The sequence below is a fragment of the Phodopus roborovskii genome, unplaced genomic scaffold, assembly GCF_943737965.1.
Source record: "Phodopus roborovskii unplaced genomic scaffold, PHOROB, whole genome shotgun sequence".
Classification (NCBI taxonomy): Eukaryota; Metazoa; Chordata; class Mammalia; order Rodentia; family Cricetidae; genus Phodopus; species Phodopus roborovskii.
Window position 1 is genome coordinate 53,163,330 of NW_026126418.1, and position 20,628 is coordinate 53,183,957.

Below are 20,628 nucleotides of genomic sequence, written 5' to 3' on the forward strand. Positions count from 1 at the left end.
CTGGGCTACAAAAAAAATTCACAAAATCTCACGAAAGACTTTATTCATAGCCATCAAAAATTGGATGAAAAACCCAGACTCTTTCATACAGGAAAAGTAAAAAGCAAATAGAATTGGTCAAATAGTCATACATTATAATGCTATTCAGACATTGAAAAAAAGGTACAGGAATTGGCTCTCAAGGCACATAAAAATAAGGATGCTGACTGGAAGAAATAATTATAACAATTGTGACATATTGTAAGAGTCAATCTCTGGCATCCTATAAAAATAAAAACCATACAATAGGGTATTAGTTTATTGGAGGTCATAAAAGAGTATAATAGATAAAGCAAAGGGTATTTTTAATAGCAAAACTATACATTTTAAGAATGTATTCATGACACTGTGTATGTATTTTGTCAAAAGCACAAACAATGATTATATTTAAAGAAGTCCCAGGAGCTCAAGAATATGTGGATGGAATAAAAACATGTTTTGAAATAAGAAAAATGAGAAAGAAGAAGAGGAGGAGGAGAAAGACAATTCACAGTACTGAAAATTCATGAAGCAACCTCATTTTCAGAGAGGTTGCTGAATTCCTAACTTTATAAATACATGTAGTGTAAAATACTAAAGACAAAAGAACTATCTGAAAGCATTGCACATAGTTGGGAATGTGACTCCCACAGGCATAGCTGACCATACGATACCACTATCCGTGTACACTAAATATGGTGTAACTGTTCTGAACTCACCGTACATGTGAACTGGAATTAAAATTAAGTGAGTGGATAGCAAATGTTAAAGTCAAGTCTCTCATATTGGTTAACACAGATGACTATGTCTTAGTAAAATGGTTGATTCTAGGACTCTGACAGGCAGGGGTTATATAAGAAGATTCTGGAGTATCTAATAGTGCCAGAATTTTTTAAACAATCTCAAGAAATAATGACAAACAAACATATGGATGAGGACCAAAATAAATAAATAAAAAACAACCAAAACCCTATGGAGTTATGTCAAAAAGCATACGTGCCAACAGAAAGAAACCAAAATTTGAACAATATGAAAAACAAAATTAAAAAGTAATTTTAAATTACTATGAGTCCATATTAATATAAATAACTGAATATATCAACAAATGGAAGAGGACAATTCTTCCATGATAAGAACTTCAGCTAAGTATGAAGACACTCTGCCCTCAAAGAGATGAATTTACTACCAACTTCTACAGTTTCAGGCCTGCCTTCTCCTTAAACATCCCTAAAGGAAAAGGTGGAGAAGCAGTGTTCCACCTCACCAAGGTGATAATCAGAAACAAATCATAATGACAGTTAGGAACCTTGATGTAATAGAGTAACAAGTACATTCTATATCATTAAGCCCAGACACTCTGACTTCAGTCAATACATGTGGAAAGCATCAAATTCCAATTCAGAGATGGCCAACAAAATGCCTGAAGAATACTTACTCAGACTGCTAAGTATATTGTAGTGGCCCCCATAGGCTAGGTTTTTGAATACTTGGTCCCAAGGTGATAGTTTTTAGGATTGGTTTAGGAGGTATGGCATTGATAGAGGAAATATGTTCCTGGAGAACCTGCTTTGAAGTTTCAAAAGCCACTCACCATTTCCAGTGAGCTCTTTGCTTTCTCTTTATGGTTCAAGATGTGAGCCCTGGGCTTCTGCTTCAGCCTCCCTATCAACTACTTGCTGCCACAGTCACTTCCATCCCCCCAATTTTGGGTTTTGCAATGTAAGACCAAATAAATAATTCCTTCCTTAAGTTACCTTGATCATTGTTTTTAATCACAGCAACAGAATAGTCATTAATACAGCCATCAAAATCAAAGAAACTTCAGAATTAACTATGAGCTTTATTTTTAAATGCATTAGATAAACTATATGTCATTGGTATATGATATATGTGTGTTTTCTAAGCCTTTAAGAGTTTGACACCATAGAAAAACTGGGACAAAAACAAACAAAAGGAAAAAAAAAAAAACTGCCCTCGTCCTCAAAACAGTAGTTCTTGAAAAACAGCAATCATGTGAACGGAAGGCTGAATCTTTTGGAAACTGTAGGAAAATATTGGGGAAGGATAAAGAAGCTATCAAAGGGAGCTGGACAGTGGCTTAGGAGTTAAGAGCACAAGCTGATCTTGCAGAGGACCCAGGTTCAACTCCCAGCACCCACATGACAGCTCACAACCATCTGTAACTTCAGTCCCAGTGAAACAACACCTTTTTCTGTACACACACACACACACACACACACACACACACACACGTGTAGACAAAACACTCATGCACTTTAAGTAATTTTTTAATCTAAAAAATAAAAAAAAATAATAAAATAAACAACAATGATGTGTCAACAGTACCGATTAGTCAATGAAGCAAAGATCCACCAAACACTGGTGTTGAGTCCTTTAAATCTTCCCATCGCGGCCCCACCTCGCCTTGCCTTGATTCACCCGCCTATTTACCCAATGGAAGACCGAGCTCACTGCCTGGAACCCCGAGAGCATCAACTACTCCAAGATCGACATCGACATCGATGCGCTCAGAGGCAACTACTCAGGCCTGGGCGTCAAGAGCGGCGCTGCCGGGACCGTGGCAGCCGCCATTTTGACAGTGGACGGGCGAAGGCCTGGGCGCCGAGTCCCTGCGGTGGCTGGTACGGATTCTTCCCGCCCGCGATCTCCCGCGCTCATTCGGGGAGGCCGGAACTCTGCTGTCGGTATCGCCCCACCTCTACGCTTGGCTTTTCCGCTTGCTTGCCTCTCAGCTCCGCCCGCGACTGCGGTCGGGGCTCCGACCGCTTGGGTTTGGCTCGGCCCGAGCGCCTGCGCCCAGCTGGCCCCAGCGGTTCCGGGGCACGCGGGGCCCGAGGCCTGGTGATGGGGAGGGACACGCTGACACTGCCTGGCCCGAGCACATGACGGTACAGCTTGGTCTGCCACTAGCCTGTTTTGTTTTGCTCTTTCCCAGGGATTCTTTGCAAAAGGGAAGAATTTGCGTCCAGCCTCTTCACTAGAAATGGCTCATGTAAGTCACTATTAGAACAGATGTGTTTGGAAACTTGTTAGCAAACAGAGGGACGACATTATGATGACGTTGGCATAATGTTCGCCTAATGAGTCAGCACTGTCGGGGAGCAGAGGGTGTGAAATTAAGTTTTTATGGTTTGAATGTAGACGTTGACACATTCCATTAAATTCTCGTGCATTTGTTTCTCCAATTTCACATTCGAGACAAAATTCAGTGCAAGCATCTTTTCAACAATTTAAAACTCATTTTAGTAAATATTTAAAATAACGCTTTGTGCCCTTTATCAAAAACAAAAGCAACAACAAAAAGCACCTTTGGCTAACCTGAAGTTTTGAAGTTGTCAGCATAGGAAGTGACCTTCCAGTTACTACTAGAGCAAAAGTTCTTATTCACACTCACAGACCTGAGTGTCCAGGTACTATACACATCCTACGTTAGATAGTTCAAAGATAAAGGGCATAAAAAATATGAAGATTTTTATTAGAAGTAGTATATGACAGGAGCTGGAAAGAGGGCTAAGCTGTTAGGAGCACAGGCTGTTCTTGCAGAGGACCCAGGCACAAGACAGGTCACAACCTCTGTGACTCCAGTTCTTGGGAATTCAGTGCATTTTTCTGGTCTCATTGGACCCCAGGCATATGTGTTATACAGGCAAACACTTGTGTGCGTGTGTTGCGCGCATGCACACACACATACTTTTTTTTTTTTTAAGTAGCACATGATAGTTTTTTGAATACTTGGAGAAGGTATAGTGAGAGATCTGTGCATAATAGAAAATGGGAGTTTGGCATCATGGTGGGAAAAATGTTTACCTTAAGTTTTGAGAGATGAGTGAAACTTAGATCATCAAAGGTTTGAATTGGAAGGTTAGGCATTATATTCAAAACCTCTTCCCTGTGCCTTTTAAATACTAGGATGTGCAAGGGACATATGTAGGAGGTGAATTGGGGGCCAGTGGAATGTTGAGTGTTGCACTCAGTAATTTAGCTTCACTGAAGTTGTAATTTAACCGGAGCTGTAATAGAAAAATTAATGTGGCAGCAATTAATGAGGTAGTATTCCTGTTCCTGCAAAGTGTGACTGTACAGGCAAGTCTTAAGACTCCCAGTGTGAGTGAAGTTTTAAGGTAATTTTTTTTTTTAACCAAGCTATAACCTGCCCTGAAGGGGGAGGGGATACAAAAGAGGCTTATGGTACTTTCATAGGAAAGAAGGAGCTGTAGAATGCTAGTATTTGCACTGACTTTGTTTTAAATGAAATCAGTAGGATGAATTTGTTGAAAGATAAAAGTTCTTTGTTAGAATGAATCTTATATTAAATAAACTTAAATTCTACTATTCAGATGTTGGTTTATGTGTTGTAAATTCTGGGTAAATGTTAGTAGTGAAATATTGATATACATGTGTCTTTGACAGTTAACATCCAGAGTTATAAAAATGTCCATAATTTAGCATATAAACTTGCCACTCTTCTAGATATACCTACTTTATCCTTTCTTTTTTCCGGAAAGTAATAAAGTTTTAATAAAATTTCCCAAGTCTCAATTCTCTGTGAACACTCATCTGCTTTTCTGTAAAGTCAGAGGGTACTGCAGCAACATTCTACTCAGATGGGATCGGTCAGCCATGCATGCCTGTAACTGACAACCTCTTCTTTCATGTGAAAAACTTTTAGTTTGTCTAAACTGAAATATAGGTGATGCTCATGACCACGTATGGTAACATTCCTGATAATCCAGACTAGGTGATGTTGATATTTTTTAAATGTAAATAGCCAGCAGTCAAATATTTTAAACTGTGGGCCATAGGCTAATGCTGATGTTGCAGTGTGAAAGCAGTCATATGCAGCACGTAAGTGAATAACTGTCCCTGTGTTACAATAAAACTTTATTTCCCAAAATTAGCTGTATTGGGAAATCATTTCGCAATGTCTGCATTAAACTGTTCTAACCTAAGGTTTCTGCTAAAACTTTATCATGCCCCCATAGTTACATATTCATCGATTTTTAACTCAGAGAAATAAACATAAGATCAGAAAATACACCACAAAGATAGGTGAAATTAAGGAAAGTAAATATTGACTTCAAACAAAGAGGAAGTAATCTAATGAGAAGTAATTAGCATTAGGGTCCAAGGGTAAATTCTGAAGTCTGGTTTAAGGGCAGCAGAATTTTACTAGATGCTCTACGTTTTCAGTATGTATTAAATAAGGCAGCATTTATAGATTCACCTTTTGACCTTTATGGGAAAAAAAACAAACTTTTATCCCAAAGCAACACATTGTTTGTTCAGGTGTTTGTGTTGTGGTCTAAGGTGAATCTGAAGAACAGAGTTATTTGGAAGAGTGATTGCAGGAATCATGGCAAGCCAAGTGGAGCTATAGGCAACCCAGTCAAGGGTTTTCTAATTTAAAATACGAAAGGTTGCATAATTTGATGGCTTATTCCTGGCACTGTGGGTCAACACCAGGTAAGCATCAGTCAGTCCAAAGGTGAACAGGCAGTTAGTTACTGGTTAGGCATCCTCAAATGTTTAGTTTGATTTGCTTTGCTTCTACAGTGACCTTTGTGCAGGGTTATGGTTTAGTCTTTCTGTGACAGTTCATTTATCAGATATATATTCCTGAAGACCTTACTTATTAACATGGCCTCCTTGTTAGGGTTTGGCATACTTGGCCCCTGCTTTGATTCTGACAACTCTCATAGTTTTTGTAGTTGTACATACACATATTGTTTGTCACACAGAAGGTATTCCACAGAGATAGTAAAGTAGTATGTGTTATTTTTAAAAGATATAACACAATGATATGAATTAGCTTACTGCATAAACACAAGAACCTAAATTTGAGTTTGCACCCACGTAAAATCCAGGCATGGCTGCGCATGCTTGTAACACTAGCACTATGGGGAAGGTAGAGACAAGATCACTGGGACTTAATGGCCACTACAGTAGCCCCAGGCTCAGTGAGAAACTCTTTCAGTGTAATGAGGTAGTGAGTGTTAAAACGGGACTCCTGTTGTTCTCTAGCCTTCTGAGTATATACAAGCTCACACTAGTAAGACCAGAAGGCAAGGAGAAGCTGAGGGTCAAGAGTTTTGGGGGGGGGGGTTGTTGTTGTTTTATTTAATATACAAAAGATTGGGTAATTTGCATCATATACATACAAAGATGAAATACAATATGAAGCTTTGACAGAATTTATTATTTGCCTCCAAATCTGTTCATTTCTATTGTTATTAGGTGCTCTGTAACAGGGTCAGACTGGTTTCCTATCTCCCAGGATTCTGTTCTTTAGTGAAAAGAGTTGTCAATCCAAAAGCCTTTTCAACTGCAGGGTCCTCAGGTTCTGATGAGTCTCATGTGACCACTGCACCCCCAGATATATGTAAGTAAAAGACTTATTGATCTTATTATAGTTGTAAAACCTTTTATGTTGTATTTTCTCTAATAGTTTTTTCTTGGAGTTTGATATATATATATATATATATATATATATATATATATATATATATAAATAAATAAAACTTCTGTTTGGTCCATTGAAAATGAAATAATTGTTCTGCCTAGATATATCAGAAAGTTAAAATATTACAAAAAATAAAATAAAATGTTCTTTATAGGAATATATCCCAGGGAAGGCATTGTAATTGAAGATAAATTAAAAGGTGGGGAGAATGGGAGGAGTGGAGGGAGGGGAAACTACAATCAGTATGTAAAATAAATAAAAAATTTATATATAAGTTTTATATAAATTAAGTATATCAAATGTGCTTTTTCTTTTTTAAAGAATCTCCCAAACATCACAGTTTGGCAATGCAATATACTGTGTATTGCATATTCCTAAGTATCACATGACTAAGAACTAAAACTGCCTGACTACAACAGAGATTATTGTACAGCCTGTTACTACCCAAAGAAAATAAGAAAATTCAGTATTCAGCACATATTGTTTTCTTATTGTCACAAAGCTAACAAATACTAAATGAGCCATTGGAAATCCAGTACTATTTACACTTGGTTCCAAAATGTCTAGGTTTGATTTAAGATTTTATTTTTATTATGCGTGTATGGCATGTGAGTGCAGGTACCCAAAGAGACCAGAAGAGAATGTTCAGTCCCTGGGACTAGAGTTACAGGCAATTGTGGGCAGCCTTGCCTGAGTTCTGGGAACTGAACTCAGCTCCTCTTAGGAGCAGTATGCACTTTCAGTCTCCAAGCCATCTCCCCAGCCCTAAAACTGATTCCGTGAGCTTTAAACTATTTTAAACTAGTTTAAAGCTTAAACTGTTGTGTCCTAAAGGCATAACACATGGAATTTTTGATTCTTCAAAACCTTTACTACAATTTTAGTTCACTGGGGTATTCAAAGCTCTACAGCTTCCCTGGATTTTGTTTTTGTTGTTGGTAACAGCTAACTTCCCATTTATATCACATGAAGACTGTGTATGGCCCATTTATTTTATTCTTTTCAGGCTCCCGAACAGTGTGGCCTGATGAAACTATGGGACCATTTGGACCTCAGGATCAGAGGTTCCAGCTTCCTGGGAATATAGGCTTTGATTGTCACCTGAATGGGACTGCGTCACAGAAGAAAGGCCTGACCCATAAATCTTTGCCTGATGTTCTAGCAGAGCCTCTTTCAACTGAAAGACATGAGTTTGTGATGGCACAGTATGTGAACGAGTTTCAGGTTGGTTGTTAAAAGTCAGTATATACAAAAGCAGTATAAGCAGCTTTAAAAAAATAAACTGGCACCATCCAATTTACATGTTTAAATTATAATCTTTATTAAATGGTTCTTCAAAAATATGTTTTTGATAACTACTTATTCTAAATTTGACTGCTGAATTATTTTCTGTATTGCTGAGGATTAAGGTTTCTTGACTTTTACTTCTAAAAATACTAGTTATGGGCCATTCATGATATCACATGGTGCCTATAATCCTAGTAAAAGGAGAAAGATCCCTAGATTCAGGGCCATCCTGACTTACATTTTGAGTTCCAGGCCACCTGGGGAAATTATAATTTGTTGATAGACTTAGTTCCCACTAACTTTATATTTCTCTAGCCCTTTAAAATGTTAAGAAATTTTCAAGGTTTTTTTTAAAGTTCAGACACGGGCAACTGAAAGGAAAACAGTATAAGTGTTGAGTTTGTGGAGAGGGAAAAGAAAAAAGAATTTCTAAGGGATTAGAGGAAGGTTTTTATGTATTTTTCTTTTTCGTGTGTGTTTGTATGGTATGCTAATGTGTGTGTGCCTGTGTACACATGTCCAAGTGCACGTGTAGGTATGCTTGCTCAAGAGTAGAGACCAAAGTTGATAGAGGGATGCCTTCCTTAGTTGCATCTCCATCTTATTTTTGAGGCAGGGTCTATCACTGGATCAGAGCTTCCTATTTTGGAAAGGCTGGCCAGCTAGGCCCCCAACACTAGGATACAGATGTATGTGCCTCCACGCCTAGCTTTTTAGGTGGGTATTGGGAATCCAAACTCAGATCCTCATGCTTGCACAAGGATACCTCCTGAGCCCCTGTGTTACAATTATTTAAACTGAAGTAACACCATTATTCTTGGAAATAGAAGGCTACATACACCTGAGTTTGGACCATACTCCTAAGATGTGACATTGCTGTAGAGAGTTAAATAGAGAGTTTTTTTGTTTGGTTGGGTTCTTGTGGTAGTGTTGACTTTTTGTTTGCTTTTAAAGATCTATTTTTTTGTGTGTGGTGTACATGCACATGAATGCAGGTACCCGTGTAGCAAGAGACATTAGATCTTCTGGAGTTGGAATTATAGGTTTTTTTGTGAGCTGCTTGAAGTGGATGTTTGGAACTGAACTCAGATCTGTAAGAGCAGTCATGTTCTTAACCATTGAGCCCTAACCATTGGCAGGCCCTGTTGTTACATATTTTAAAGTAAAGCTTTATTATTTGGCACGGTCTCTCAAAATATGAGTTGTATTTGATGACATTGGGACACTATTGACTTCCTAGGTCTTTTCATATTGTGATTTTTGCTCATTCTTCTCATTTCTTTCTTCTTCTTTTCCATACCAAATACATAATCCCTCTCACAAATTCTGTTGTTAATCTTCCAGTTTAAGTTCCTCTTTAAGTCCCTGGCTCATTAGCTTTAAGTCTTCATGATTTCTAGCTCAGTACTATTTCTGACATTGGCACCTGGGTGTCTTTATTTGTATATCTGGTAAGGCCCAGATTTTGTATTTAATACTGAAGTGGTTCATTTATCCCCATCAAAATTTGTCCTTATCCCTGTCTCATTAGTCATATGAATAGTATATCTAGCTATCTTCCCTCTTAGATAAAAAGTATAGGACCATCCCAGCCTCCCTTCACCATCATGGTCCCACAAATAATTTCAAAATCACAGTTCTCCAATCTGTGAATTTGTTACTAAGTTATTATTGTCCTTTCAGCTCTGTCAGACTTCAAGAACTGTTTCATTTACCTGCATTTGATGGGACATTATATTATAACATAATGGACTAGAGCAAGAGAATTAATCTAAGTTCGGGTGTTGACTGGAGCAACTAACTTATGACTTTGAGAATGTCATTTAACCCTTCTGAGACTTTGTTTCTTTATATGAAAAGTGAAAATAATAACAAAAATGGAATTTCAGGCTTTTGTTGTCTTCCTGCATTTGTTGCATCATTTTCCTCCAGGATTCCTAACCTATGTTCTACCAATAAACACTTCATCTGTTACTGCTACTTGAGCTTTTCCTGATTCCTCCTAGTGAAATGGTTTCCATCCCCAAAAGCTTTTTTCTCATTTTGTAGCAATTTCGTGTTGAGTTACAATTTTTATAAATGCTGCTTTTCTTCTGCTAGATTGGATGATATAGTTGAGAGTAAAAGCTGGATGTTTAAAAGTATTTTTATACTGTCTACTCCTCTCAAAGGGCCTAATACATTGCAAGCTATGGCTCACTTCCAACTGGGTAGCTACCCCTAAGCCCTTCCTATAGCCAAAGCTATAGTATTTGACCATTTTTGTCTTGTTTCGTCTTAATTAGCATCATGCCAATTTTAGAGAAATCCAGTATCACATAAATATCACAAAAGGTAACATTGTAACCTTTTTTGTTACGGTATTTCAGCCTGTTCCTATCAAATTTCAGAATGTCAGTATATTTATATATTTATCTTTGGTATTTCTTTAGAACTTTCAGAATTTGTAATCATTTTATTGTGAAAGCATTACCTTATTTTCCCTTAGAATAATTTTTTAAATTTTCTGAACTTAAATTCTTAACTGTGGCATGATATTTGAACTCAAGTTTATCCTTTCATCCTTGTTGTTGTTCCCACAGAGTAGCAATGCACCTGTTGAACAAGAAGTTAACACTGCAGAAACTTACTTTGAAAGTGCCAAAGTTGAGTGTGTAATCCAGACATGTCCAGAACTGCTGCAAAGAGGTATCATACTTTCTGCATTGAAACCCAAAATGTGTATTAGAGAATGTTATCAATGTCTTCATATGCTTAGTGTGAACTCCTAGTACTTGTCAGGCTCTGTGTGTTGATATTTAATGTCTGCTTAAAATGATTGCTTGTTCTCTGACATCTGAACTCGTTTTAGTTACGTAGGAATAATAGGATTTATAGTAACTTTACTGTAAACTTCATGTTTCTACCCTTGTATGACTATTGTAACTAGTTTTTTATATATAATATGTAAAGGAAAATCTTTAAGAATTTCATGCAATAAGTTATGATTATATTCATCTCCATTCCTCTGCCTTCTGGAGGATCTACCACCACCTCCCTGAACTGTTCCCACACCAATCCATACTTTCTCTTTTAAACAAAAAAAACTATGGTGTCTGTTTGGTGATGCCCATGTACATCTGGGTGGGGACCACTTACAAGAGCATGGTCAGCCTACTAGGTGCCACACCCTTAAAGAAAACTGATTCTCTCTCCCCCAGAAGCCATCAGCTGTTCCATAGCTCTTAAGTTAGGGATGGGGCCTCTCTCTGCTTCATGCTAGAATATTAATTATCTTCACCTTGTGCAGGTATTTTGCACAGCTGCTACAAGTTCCTAAGTACAGAAAGTCCTGTCGTGTACACAAGACACTGTTTCACCCACTCCTTCCTGAATTCTGAAAGCTGGTGTGATAGAGATGTCATGTTTGTGGCTGTGTGTTCCACAGTCACTTACCCTCTGCGCTTTGACCAGGCTACTGTTTGCACTTTGACCAGTTCTCAGAAAACGCTTAATGATAAATTTATTTGAAAATAATATTAATAGCAAAACAGTGTAAAGTAGCTTAATCTACAGACTTGTCAGCATTGCTACTTCAACTCATCCAACAAACAAAACTAGTTATTCTTTTCAACCTTAATGTACACTTGTTAAACTGCCTTAGTAGCACAGTAATTGAACTGAATTTGCAACTTCCCAAGGAAGTTATTTTTATGAACTACAGCTCTTTGTATAAAGCTAATTGTTTTCTTCTTGGGATTTATATTGTTATTTTTAGATTTTGAGACACTTTTTCCAGAAGTGGCTAAGAACAAACTAATGATTCTGACAGTAACACAGAAAACTGAAAATGACATGACTGCTTGGAGTGAAGAGGTAGAACTTGAAAGAGAGATGCTCTTGGAGAAGGTAAGTCTTCCAGTTTCCTAATAACTTGTTGTAGTCTTATTTTAATGCCATCATACCAATTGTGGTAACTCATTATGAAAATCCCTCTTACACTCCAAGAGACTGAAACTTTGCTGGACTTCACGACTGAGTTAATAATATACACTGAGATTACTTTAAACTTAAACTGTTATTCTACTGTATAGTCAGCTTGGCTTTTTTAACCTGCCCTTAATATCAATGTAACAACAATCTTACATGCCATGTAATCAACTTTTACAGCTTAAACTATTGCATAGTTGCAATCTTATGCTATGTACTCTTTCAAGCATGCGTATGCTTGTATTGTGTTAATCATTTGTTGAAAGCAACCAGCAGGTTGGAAGAAATCTTATACAATAAATGTCTGCCATAAATGATAGAAACAGCATATGGATATTATTAAGTTAATGTATACTTTTCTGAGCACTTCTGGGGCCTTTGGAGTCAGTGACTTAATCCATTGTAAAGCTTTAAAGGTTTCTGTAAAGTATCCTTGCTTCTTCCCTATGGTGCTTCTCTGTGCTGTTAAGTAAATAGAGCAACACCTTTGTGATGGACATAAGACAACACTCAGGCATGCACAGATTCAGATTTATTGAGCAGACAGATTATAAATAAAGCTACAATGAGACAAATAGAGAATTCAAATCCAGGCTCACTCTCCATTAAACTACCCCAAGAGGAAGTCTAATTTCCTTCCCTTAATTCAAACAACTCATCGATGACTCTTGAGTTATCTCTAGTGCATTTAAACAATGCAACTACTATCATAAAATTGTCTTTTCTGACCTGTATTTGTTCTGTGAACTATTTCAAGCACTTCCCCTTTTCAAAGGGGAAGGTGGGGAGGCTACTTTCCAGGGCTGTAGAGATGGCTCAGCAGTCAAGCACACTTGCTTTTCTTCCAGAGGACCTGGGTTTGAGACCTAGCACACACAGTGGCTCACAACTATTTGTATCTGTAGTTCCAGGAAATAATCCTTTGCCCTCTTATGGTTTCTGTGAGTACCCTGCCATGAATATGGTCCTTACACATAACATGCAGGCAAAGTAGCCATACCCATACACATGAAATAAGTAAATAATGTTTTTTAAGTGCTACTTTTCTTGGTATTCTTGAAAATTTTATTCCTTTTCTGAATTCTCAGATTCTAATTTTTCTAAAATATATTATTCTGCCCTTCTCTTGCATTTCCTCTACACCCTCTATAGCATGTCAAATAAATAATGAAAATCAACCCAGTCATATCTAAGGAATAAAGAGTAACCCTGAACAGTGTGCAGAGTACAATACAGTATGCACCTTTTTTCTGCCCTTTGCTTCTAACTAAAGATAGGTTTTGATACTTCTCTATGTCAGTATATGTAGATATACTTTGTTTCTTATAAAATTCTGTATTATTAGTAAACTAAAAATTTTAAGTTATTTTAATTTTTTGTGATAGATAAATTGAAAATCCAACTTTGCTATTTCTGGCACACAGCTCTGAAAATCGTTGTTACATATATTTATGAACACCAATCTCCATAGACTCCTAGATAGAAAATAGCTGTATTACTATCATTTTAAATTTTGGTAGATTTTGATGAAATGCCTATCCTAGAAATTATCTTAATACATATACTGTGACCCTAGCTTACCTTCTATCTTAGCATTCTTTTTTATCGATCAGATAAAAAATTCAGTTATTTATATACATATGCATTTAATAATTTAAAACTATATGGTAATTACTTTAAAATTAACATTGGATTGCATGAATTTGTCTATAAAACAAGAGTATTATTCTCTATGATAGATAAAGACTGATTCATTTGAGTGTCTTAGCTCACTCTAGTTGAAAAACCCCCTAACTGACTTCCATACAAAATAATGTTAAACATTATAATACTTTTTGGGGTTAGCCAGATGGTTCTCTTTATTTGTGATAATATAGTTTACATATTCAGTAGTATTTTATGAATGTGTTACTTAAATGTACTGCATAAAGCTTTCTAGTACATGTTATAGTGTTTTAACAGATGTGAGCATATTTGTTATATACTAATTAAAATGGAATTCAGTAGAAGCATATGACATTCAGGCTGGGTGAGGTAGCCTACACTTTTGATCCTAGCACTCAGACAGAGGCATGTGGCTTTCTAGGAGTTTCAGGCCAGCCAGGTCTACATAGTGAGAGAGACCTTATATAAAAAAACAGACATACTTTCAGATTTAAGAGAACTTAAGTAGGCAATAACTAACATATCTTATTTACATATTAAAGGCTTAATAGATGTATAGTTCTCGTCACTCAGTGAGTGGCCACAGATCTCATTCTTATACATCACATTTGTAGTGCTGGTTTCTAGTCATCTCAAGGTTCTTAGCTGATTTGATATGGAGTCCAATATAGTTCTTTGAGTTTCCTATGACAAGGGTGGGCTTTGACATGTAGCTGTGTTGAGAATGGCAGCTTATTTTCCATGTCCTATTCTGGCTTTTTCCAGCAGGTGTCACTGTTTGCCTTTGATGAATAAAAATCTTAGGAGAAATTTGCTAGTGCTTGTAATAATAGATTTTTTAAGTTAACCTTTGTACATGCTTGATTGTATTGTTTTATTCTTTTTAGTTTTTAGATATTACTTTTTTCATTAAGTTGGAAAATGATTTAATGACTTGTTTTTAAGACTTACAAAGATTATGAAATATATCAATGAATGTTAATTTTGAATGTGACTGATAATATAAAGAATACAGCATCATTTATTGTCACTATTTGACAGGTAGATATGGAGATAAAAGTTAGCTTAGGTGCTATGCCTCCGTAGGAATCACTAAACTTCATTTTTAAAAGTGTCAAAAAGTAAATTACAGTAAATATAGTTCTGAAAAAATAAAAAGTTGTGGCAAGTGAAATTTATAGTTTATTTAAGCAAAGTGACTTACAAGTGGCACAGTCCTCAGATAAGTGCCTGCCATGTGCACAGGTAGCATTTATAGATAGCAAGTAGAAGGGAAGTCTAGAAACACTATAGATGTAGCTTTAAGTCTGCTTTATTGAGCACAGAGTGAGCAGTACTATGGTTGTGTTATAAAACATTCTCCTAAGTCAGGTGGACTTAGGCTCTAAATTTGCAGTGTTGGGAGTCAAAATGGTAAAGCAGCTTCATGTCACATTTCACAGTCTCCTTGTCTAACTGCCTTTCTTGGTCTCTAATTCAGATCAAGGGGTCTTGAAAGCTGGCCAGAAGGCTTTGGCAGTATAGATAGAGCTGAAGAAAGTAAAAGAACAAGGAGTAAACTGGTTCTTCCCTTACAAGGTTAGAACAGGGAGGGTTTAATTATCATGCTGGCTTGAGTAAACTGGCCCCTTCTGGTTGGTTGCTGTCAATCTTCAGACTGTTTTTGAAAACTGGCCTATTTAGATTCCTTCTGATTACTAACCAGTCAGTGACAATAGCTTGGGTAATTCTATTCCAGCTTAATCTGGTCTGCCTCATTAGTACTGACATCACAGTAGCCTCCTATAAAATTTAACTATTGAGTCCCAGACACAGTCATCTTCTTTACCCACTGATGATGATAAGAACAGGACCATAGCTTTGATTACAGTCTTATTTATATGCCCATGATAGAGCTTGGCGTATGTGAGCAACACATTCAAAGATTAATTACTGATACTATAGAGTAACAGTTGTTGTCAATAAAGTTTTATGGTTTTATGAATATGTTCTCTTGCAATATATTTTATACTTTGGCTTGTTGCTTAAAGGAAGGGGTGTGAATCTGTGTGTACGCAAGTATGCGCTGATTGTAAGCATCATTGCATATGGGGTTATTATTAAGGAAGTCAATGGGTACTCAGCATAGTTACTGGGCTACCTCCACAGTTGATTTTTACCTTTTCCTCTGCAGTTTATTAATGGTGCTAAAGAAATTTGCTATGCTCTTCGGGCTGAAGGATACTGGGCTGACTTCATTGACCCATCATCTGGTTTGGCAGTGAGTAAATACATCTTAAAAGCCAGTTTATATGAAGTAGACACACTTCTTATTATATAATTATAACTGTCTTATTGGCAACAACAACAGGAAAAAACCCCAAGCCATCAAACATCCATTTAGACTTTTTTTCAACTCAATATATTGTCCTAAGAGGTAGGATTACTGTAAGCCGCTTTGTTTCATAATTCTAAGAGAACTTATGGCACTGGTTTTGTTAATAATAATGAAACGGATGTGTATGTTTACTATTTGGAAGCTAAAACTTAGAAATTACAGTAGTCTAGTCTACTTTCTTAAAGACCAAAGTATTTTGAAGAAAATATAAACTGTAGGAATAAAATTAGAGAAATGACTTTTTGGAAACTTTTCTATAATCATGATCACATACTTCAATTGCAAGTAGTAATAAAATTATTTTTTAAAGATTTATTTAGTTATTATATATACAATATTCTGTATGTAATTCAAATCTTATTAGAGATAGTTGTGAGCTGACATGTGGTTGCTGGGAATTGAACTCACGACTCTGGAAGAGCAGTCAGTGTTCTTAACTTCTGAGACATCTCTCCAGCCCCATAAAATCATTTTTTAATTTTAAGATAGAAATTTATACTTGCCAATTCAGAGTCAAATGTAATATCTTAGAGACTAGAAGACCTTCTTTGGCTTTAGTCTCATTTTGTAACAGTGATAGAAATAATTCATAAATTATTCTCTTAGGATTTATTCATTTTTAAAATTTGTGCAGTGCTATGCAAGTTCTAGGTAACTTGAAATTTACTAGCTAATTCATTTCCCATTTCTAGCATGCACAAAAACTGAGGAGATTGTGTTAGAACAGTTTAGTATTGCGTATGACCTTTTATAGTTAAAAAAAAAATACTGAAACACATAGGCACTTGCTTGTATTTATAAAATATTACAAAGAGTCTTCCTAATGAAAATATGCTTCATTTCTTATTTCCTCTAGTTTTTTGGACCATATACAAACAGCACACTTTTTGAAACAGATGAACGCTACCGGCAATTAGGATTCTATGTTGATGACCTTGGCTGCTGTAAAGTGATCCGTCATTGTCTTTGGGGTACTCATGTGTTTGTAGGAAGTATCTTCACTAATGCAACAGCAGAAAGCTACATCATGAGAAAGCTCAGTGGAAACTAGCAGTGCCCTGTGATAATTGCAGCTCTGTGTCTGTAATGGAATGCTCTATGTAAACACTGTTGAGGAATTCAGCATCTATGGGATTCTGGTTTCTAGGTATTTATTTCATGATTTATGGTTTTACATTGGGAGATGACTCATGATTTCAAATTTGAAACTGGTAGTTCATATTCTGGAGTATGTGTTGAACATATCCTGCAAAATGGTCATCAACATGTAACCAGGATATGTATGGTCACTTATTGTTAATTCTCCCCTTTATTGGGAAAACCCTAGTTTATTTTTTCCAAAAATAAATCATACATTTGGCTATGATTAGCTTGTGTTTTCTTTGTCTCAATAGTTTGAAAATGCAGCTATTTAATAGATTAAAAGGCTATAACATTAAATTGTAAGTTGTTTTTAGTAATGCTATTGATAATTCTAGATTCACTGCAGATTTACTCTTCTAATTTATTTTTTCTTAACTAGTAATCAAACTGGCCCTAGTTGGTGGGTTATTTTGGAATAATGTCAACAGGAAAAAAATAGTGAAAGTATTGTATTTTTTATGTATAAAAGTATGTCAACTTCATACTTATACTAAAAAACACTACTTAACCATGTAGTTGAGAGTTAAATGTAATGTATTTCCAGATGACTTGATGTCTCAGCTCCAAATCACATCCCTAACTCCATTGCTCCAAAGGCGCCTCATTCTGTATTATTCTACAGAGATTATCACTGTTACAAACCTTAAATGAATCATCTGTCATTGCGAGACTTCTGTCAGTTTATGGCGTGTTGATGATAGCAGTGGGAAATGGTTGGTTATTAGGTACTGAAATACAGGAAAATGCCTCAGGTAGCCATTTCATCATGTTTACTTACACAGGAACAAGAAAATGTACAATATTATCTGACTGAGCATAACATAACTCTCATAGGACCTCACATAGGAACTTAGCAGTGATTCTTTCATGGATACACATCGTCTGTTACTCTCAATGGTTATCAGAAGGTCTATACTAAGAACCAAAAGAGCTGCCCAGTCAAAGTTGAGAGAACTTTAGGGCTGACTAATGCTAGTGCTACACTTAGTAAAGAAGTAGGCATTATACTCTGTGTGCCTAAAATGCATATCTTAAAATATTATTTAATACATATCTAAAAATTCAACTAGAGCATGCTACACTTGAAACAATAAGTTGTCTCACTTCGGATTTAAAGCATGGTGGTCTTTCTTGGGCTTCAGTCACTTGTGACACCAACTGAATTCTTACCGTTGAACGAAATTCTGCTTTTCTCCTAGGGCTGCTTCTATTCTTGTCCCAAAGAAGAGTGTTGCCCACATCTGTACTACTTAGGCTCTGAATGGATAAGTCTTTATTTAGGGACCTTTTCAATAATGTGTGGTATGTTTAGCATCACCCTGGCCTCTGCCTACTTAGATAAGTAGCAGACCCCTGATGTTAACAAAAATGTTCCCAAATACAGCCAAATTATATGAAGGGACAAAAGACTTTGGTTTTTTAAGTCAAATACAGGCAAGTGTAACATATTTTATCTAACAGCTTTGCCTGCACTTGAGAACCACTGGTCCTAAGGTACCTTATACCACAACTTCAGCTGTATATTTGGGTTACCTAAGAGTATTTCATAATTTGCCTTCACATTCACAGATTACTTCCATTAACCCACGGAGGTTTGAGCATCAGTGTTTTGTTTTTAGCTTTCAGCTTTCTGTGTATGGAGGTTGGACCATTAGTATGTTCAAAAATGGAGCAATAGTGGAAGGCTAAGGAAATAAGAGGAGAATACTGTGGATTGGCTGTATTAAAGACTTACAAAATTAAGGCTCTAGGATTTTACAGTAAGACTTATCGGTGCAAATTAATTCAAGGATTTCTATTCACCTTCTTGACTACTGTAACCCTTGCTGATTTTTTTCCTCCTCTCACCCTTGTATTAGATAGTACTTGGATAACTCCACACTGTGTTGAACTTTATCTTTTCTTTCTGTTCATAATGCATAGTCCTTGGTTAATACCATATAATTTTGCTCTGTATAAAAAACAACTTTTTGAGGTTTGCTTCCCTTATCTTGGAAATAAAACCCAATTCTCTACTAAAACAGTACTGAAATCACTTTCATTACTGATTGGATATTGTAAACTTCAGTAAGTTATTGTCTTCCTTCTTTCTGTCAGTAGTATACCTGAAAGTTATAAAGACTTCAAATAAGGCTTTGAGTATTGGGCTTCAAATTATCCTTGGAGATTATGGACCACCTCACACCATGTCAGATCTTTACAGAGCACATAAAGCACTCAGTTAGTTGATGACTAGGGAGTAGTACAGTGAGAAGGAATGGTCTTTTCAGGATGTGTTGTGGGCTAGCAGATAGAGGGAAACAATGGGTTGTCACACGTGGCTTCTACCACCACACAAATTATTTCCAAATGGATTGTAGGTCTACATGTGAATGATTAAAGCTTTCAGCAAGAAACTTTTATGAACTTAGAGTAGGCAAAAAAAAAAAAAAAAAAAAAAAAAAAAAGGTTTTGAAAATATGACTGAGCACTGAGCACGAGAAATTTGTATAAATCTGATTGTATTAAAACTAGGCTTTGATCAAAAACATCATGGAGAATGCAGCTAAGAGTTGAAGATTACACACACAATGTAAATGGCAAACAAAAAACTCATAATAAAAATAATAAAGAGGCCCTAAAATTGGCGAGCGAAAAACCCCAAAATGTTTACAAAGAAAGATACCCAAATGGCCAGTAAATATGTGATCTGTTTCATAAATCAGAAGTACAATTAAATCCACAATGCTATACTACCACATGCGCTCCAGAATGGCTAACATAAAAAAAAAAAAAATTATAGCAATATTGGCAGAGAGCAACTTACACTAACGTGGTAGCAATTAAGAACACCACCAGAAAAACCGATGTTTCTAAGACTCCCCAATTCAGAGGACCTAGCATCATACTGGACAGAGGCATGCACCGAGCAGAAAGAGCATAACTAACTGCATGTACTCTGTGACACCTGTTGTTGAAACCCAGCAGTCTGCTGACCCCGCCCCCTGACGATGGGCATGATGCTCATGGCCATGTCATCTCTATGTCATGACTTTTGTGGCTGCTCACAGGCGCACGCGTTACCTGGCTGCTCAGGGGACTCAGTTACATATGCACAAGTTTCCCTTTTAAAGTAAGGGCGCCAATCACGCCCCTCTCTTTTTCCTCCTCTGCTCTCTCTTGCTCTCCCCCTTTCTTCTCTTTCTCCCCCCTCTCTTTCTTTCTCCCTTCCCTCCCTACCAATAAACTCCATGTGGGCACTGAGCCTTGTGTTTGTGTTTCTTAGGCGCTAACTATAGCTACATCAAAAGAACAACACCTATGGTGGTGCTTTGATTATGTAAATGTTTATGATCACCTGCAACAACAGGGAAAAAATGGCAGGCAAGAATTCCAAAGCAGCAAAACAGAACAGCTGCTGATGCCAGGTCAGGCCAGCGATTGCCCAAAAAGTTTGGGTCTGGAAAGCTCCCAAAGGTTCATGATAAATTTTAAAAGCTCAAGGGGAGGTGCTTGACTCTTTTGGAATGAGGCTCTAGTGGAAAGAAGTTACATCACTGAGGGTGTGGCCCTTCATCTCTTTGCTTCAGGTAAACAAACTTCCTCCATCATTTGACCTTGCCATGATAAAGAGCTGCTTCAGGTCCCAAACCAATGGACCAACAAAACTGGGCTAACACTGCCTACATAATTAAACCGTTCCTCCTTT

At 36.7% G+C, this 20,628-nt stretch overlaps 1 protein-coding gene across 1 annotated transcript; it reads left to right on the forward strand.

The window, feature by feature from the left end:
• Positions 1–2,532: 2,532 nt before the first annotated feature.
• Mmadhc (metabolism of cobalamin associated D) lies at positions 2,533–17,163 on the forward strand. The gene is made up of 8 exons (XM_051184717.1): positions 2,533–2,660; positions 2,975–3,031; positions 6,274–6,418; positions 7,506–7,723; positions 10,369–10,474; positions 11,544–11,674; positions 15,594–15,680; positions 16,654–17,163. The coding sequence occupies exons 2-8, from the start codon at positions 3,023–3,025 to the stop codon at positions 16,846–16,848; spliced, it is 891 nt and encodes a 296-aa protein (XP_051040674.1). The 5' UTR covers positions 2,533–2,660; positions 2,975–3,022; the 3' UTR covers positions 16,849–17,163.
• The last annotated feature ends 3,465 nt before the right edge of the window (positions 17,164–20,628 follow it).

Bases quoted from the DNA above. Each gene is read 5' to 3' on its own strand.
- Mmadhc (XM_051184717.1), top strand. The intron at 10,475-11,543 runs GTATCATACTTT...TGTTATTTTTAG, and splicing joins TCCAGAACTGCTGCAAAGAG to ATTTTGAGACACTTTTTCCA. The intron at 11,675-15,593 runs GTAAGTCTTCCA...TTTCCTCTGCAG, and splicing joins GAGAGATGCTCTTGGAGAAG to TTTATTAATGGTGCTAAAGA.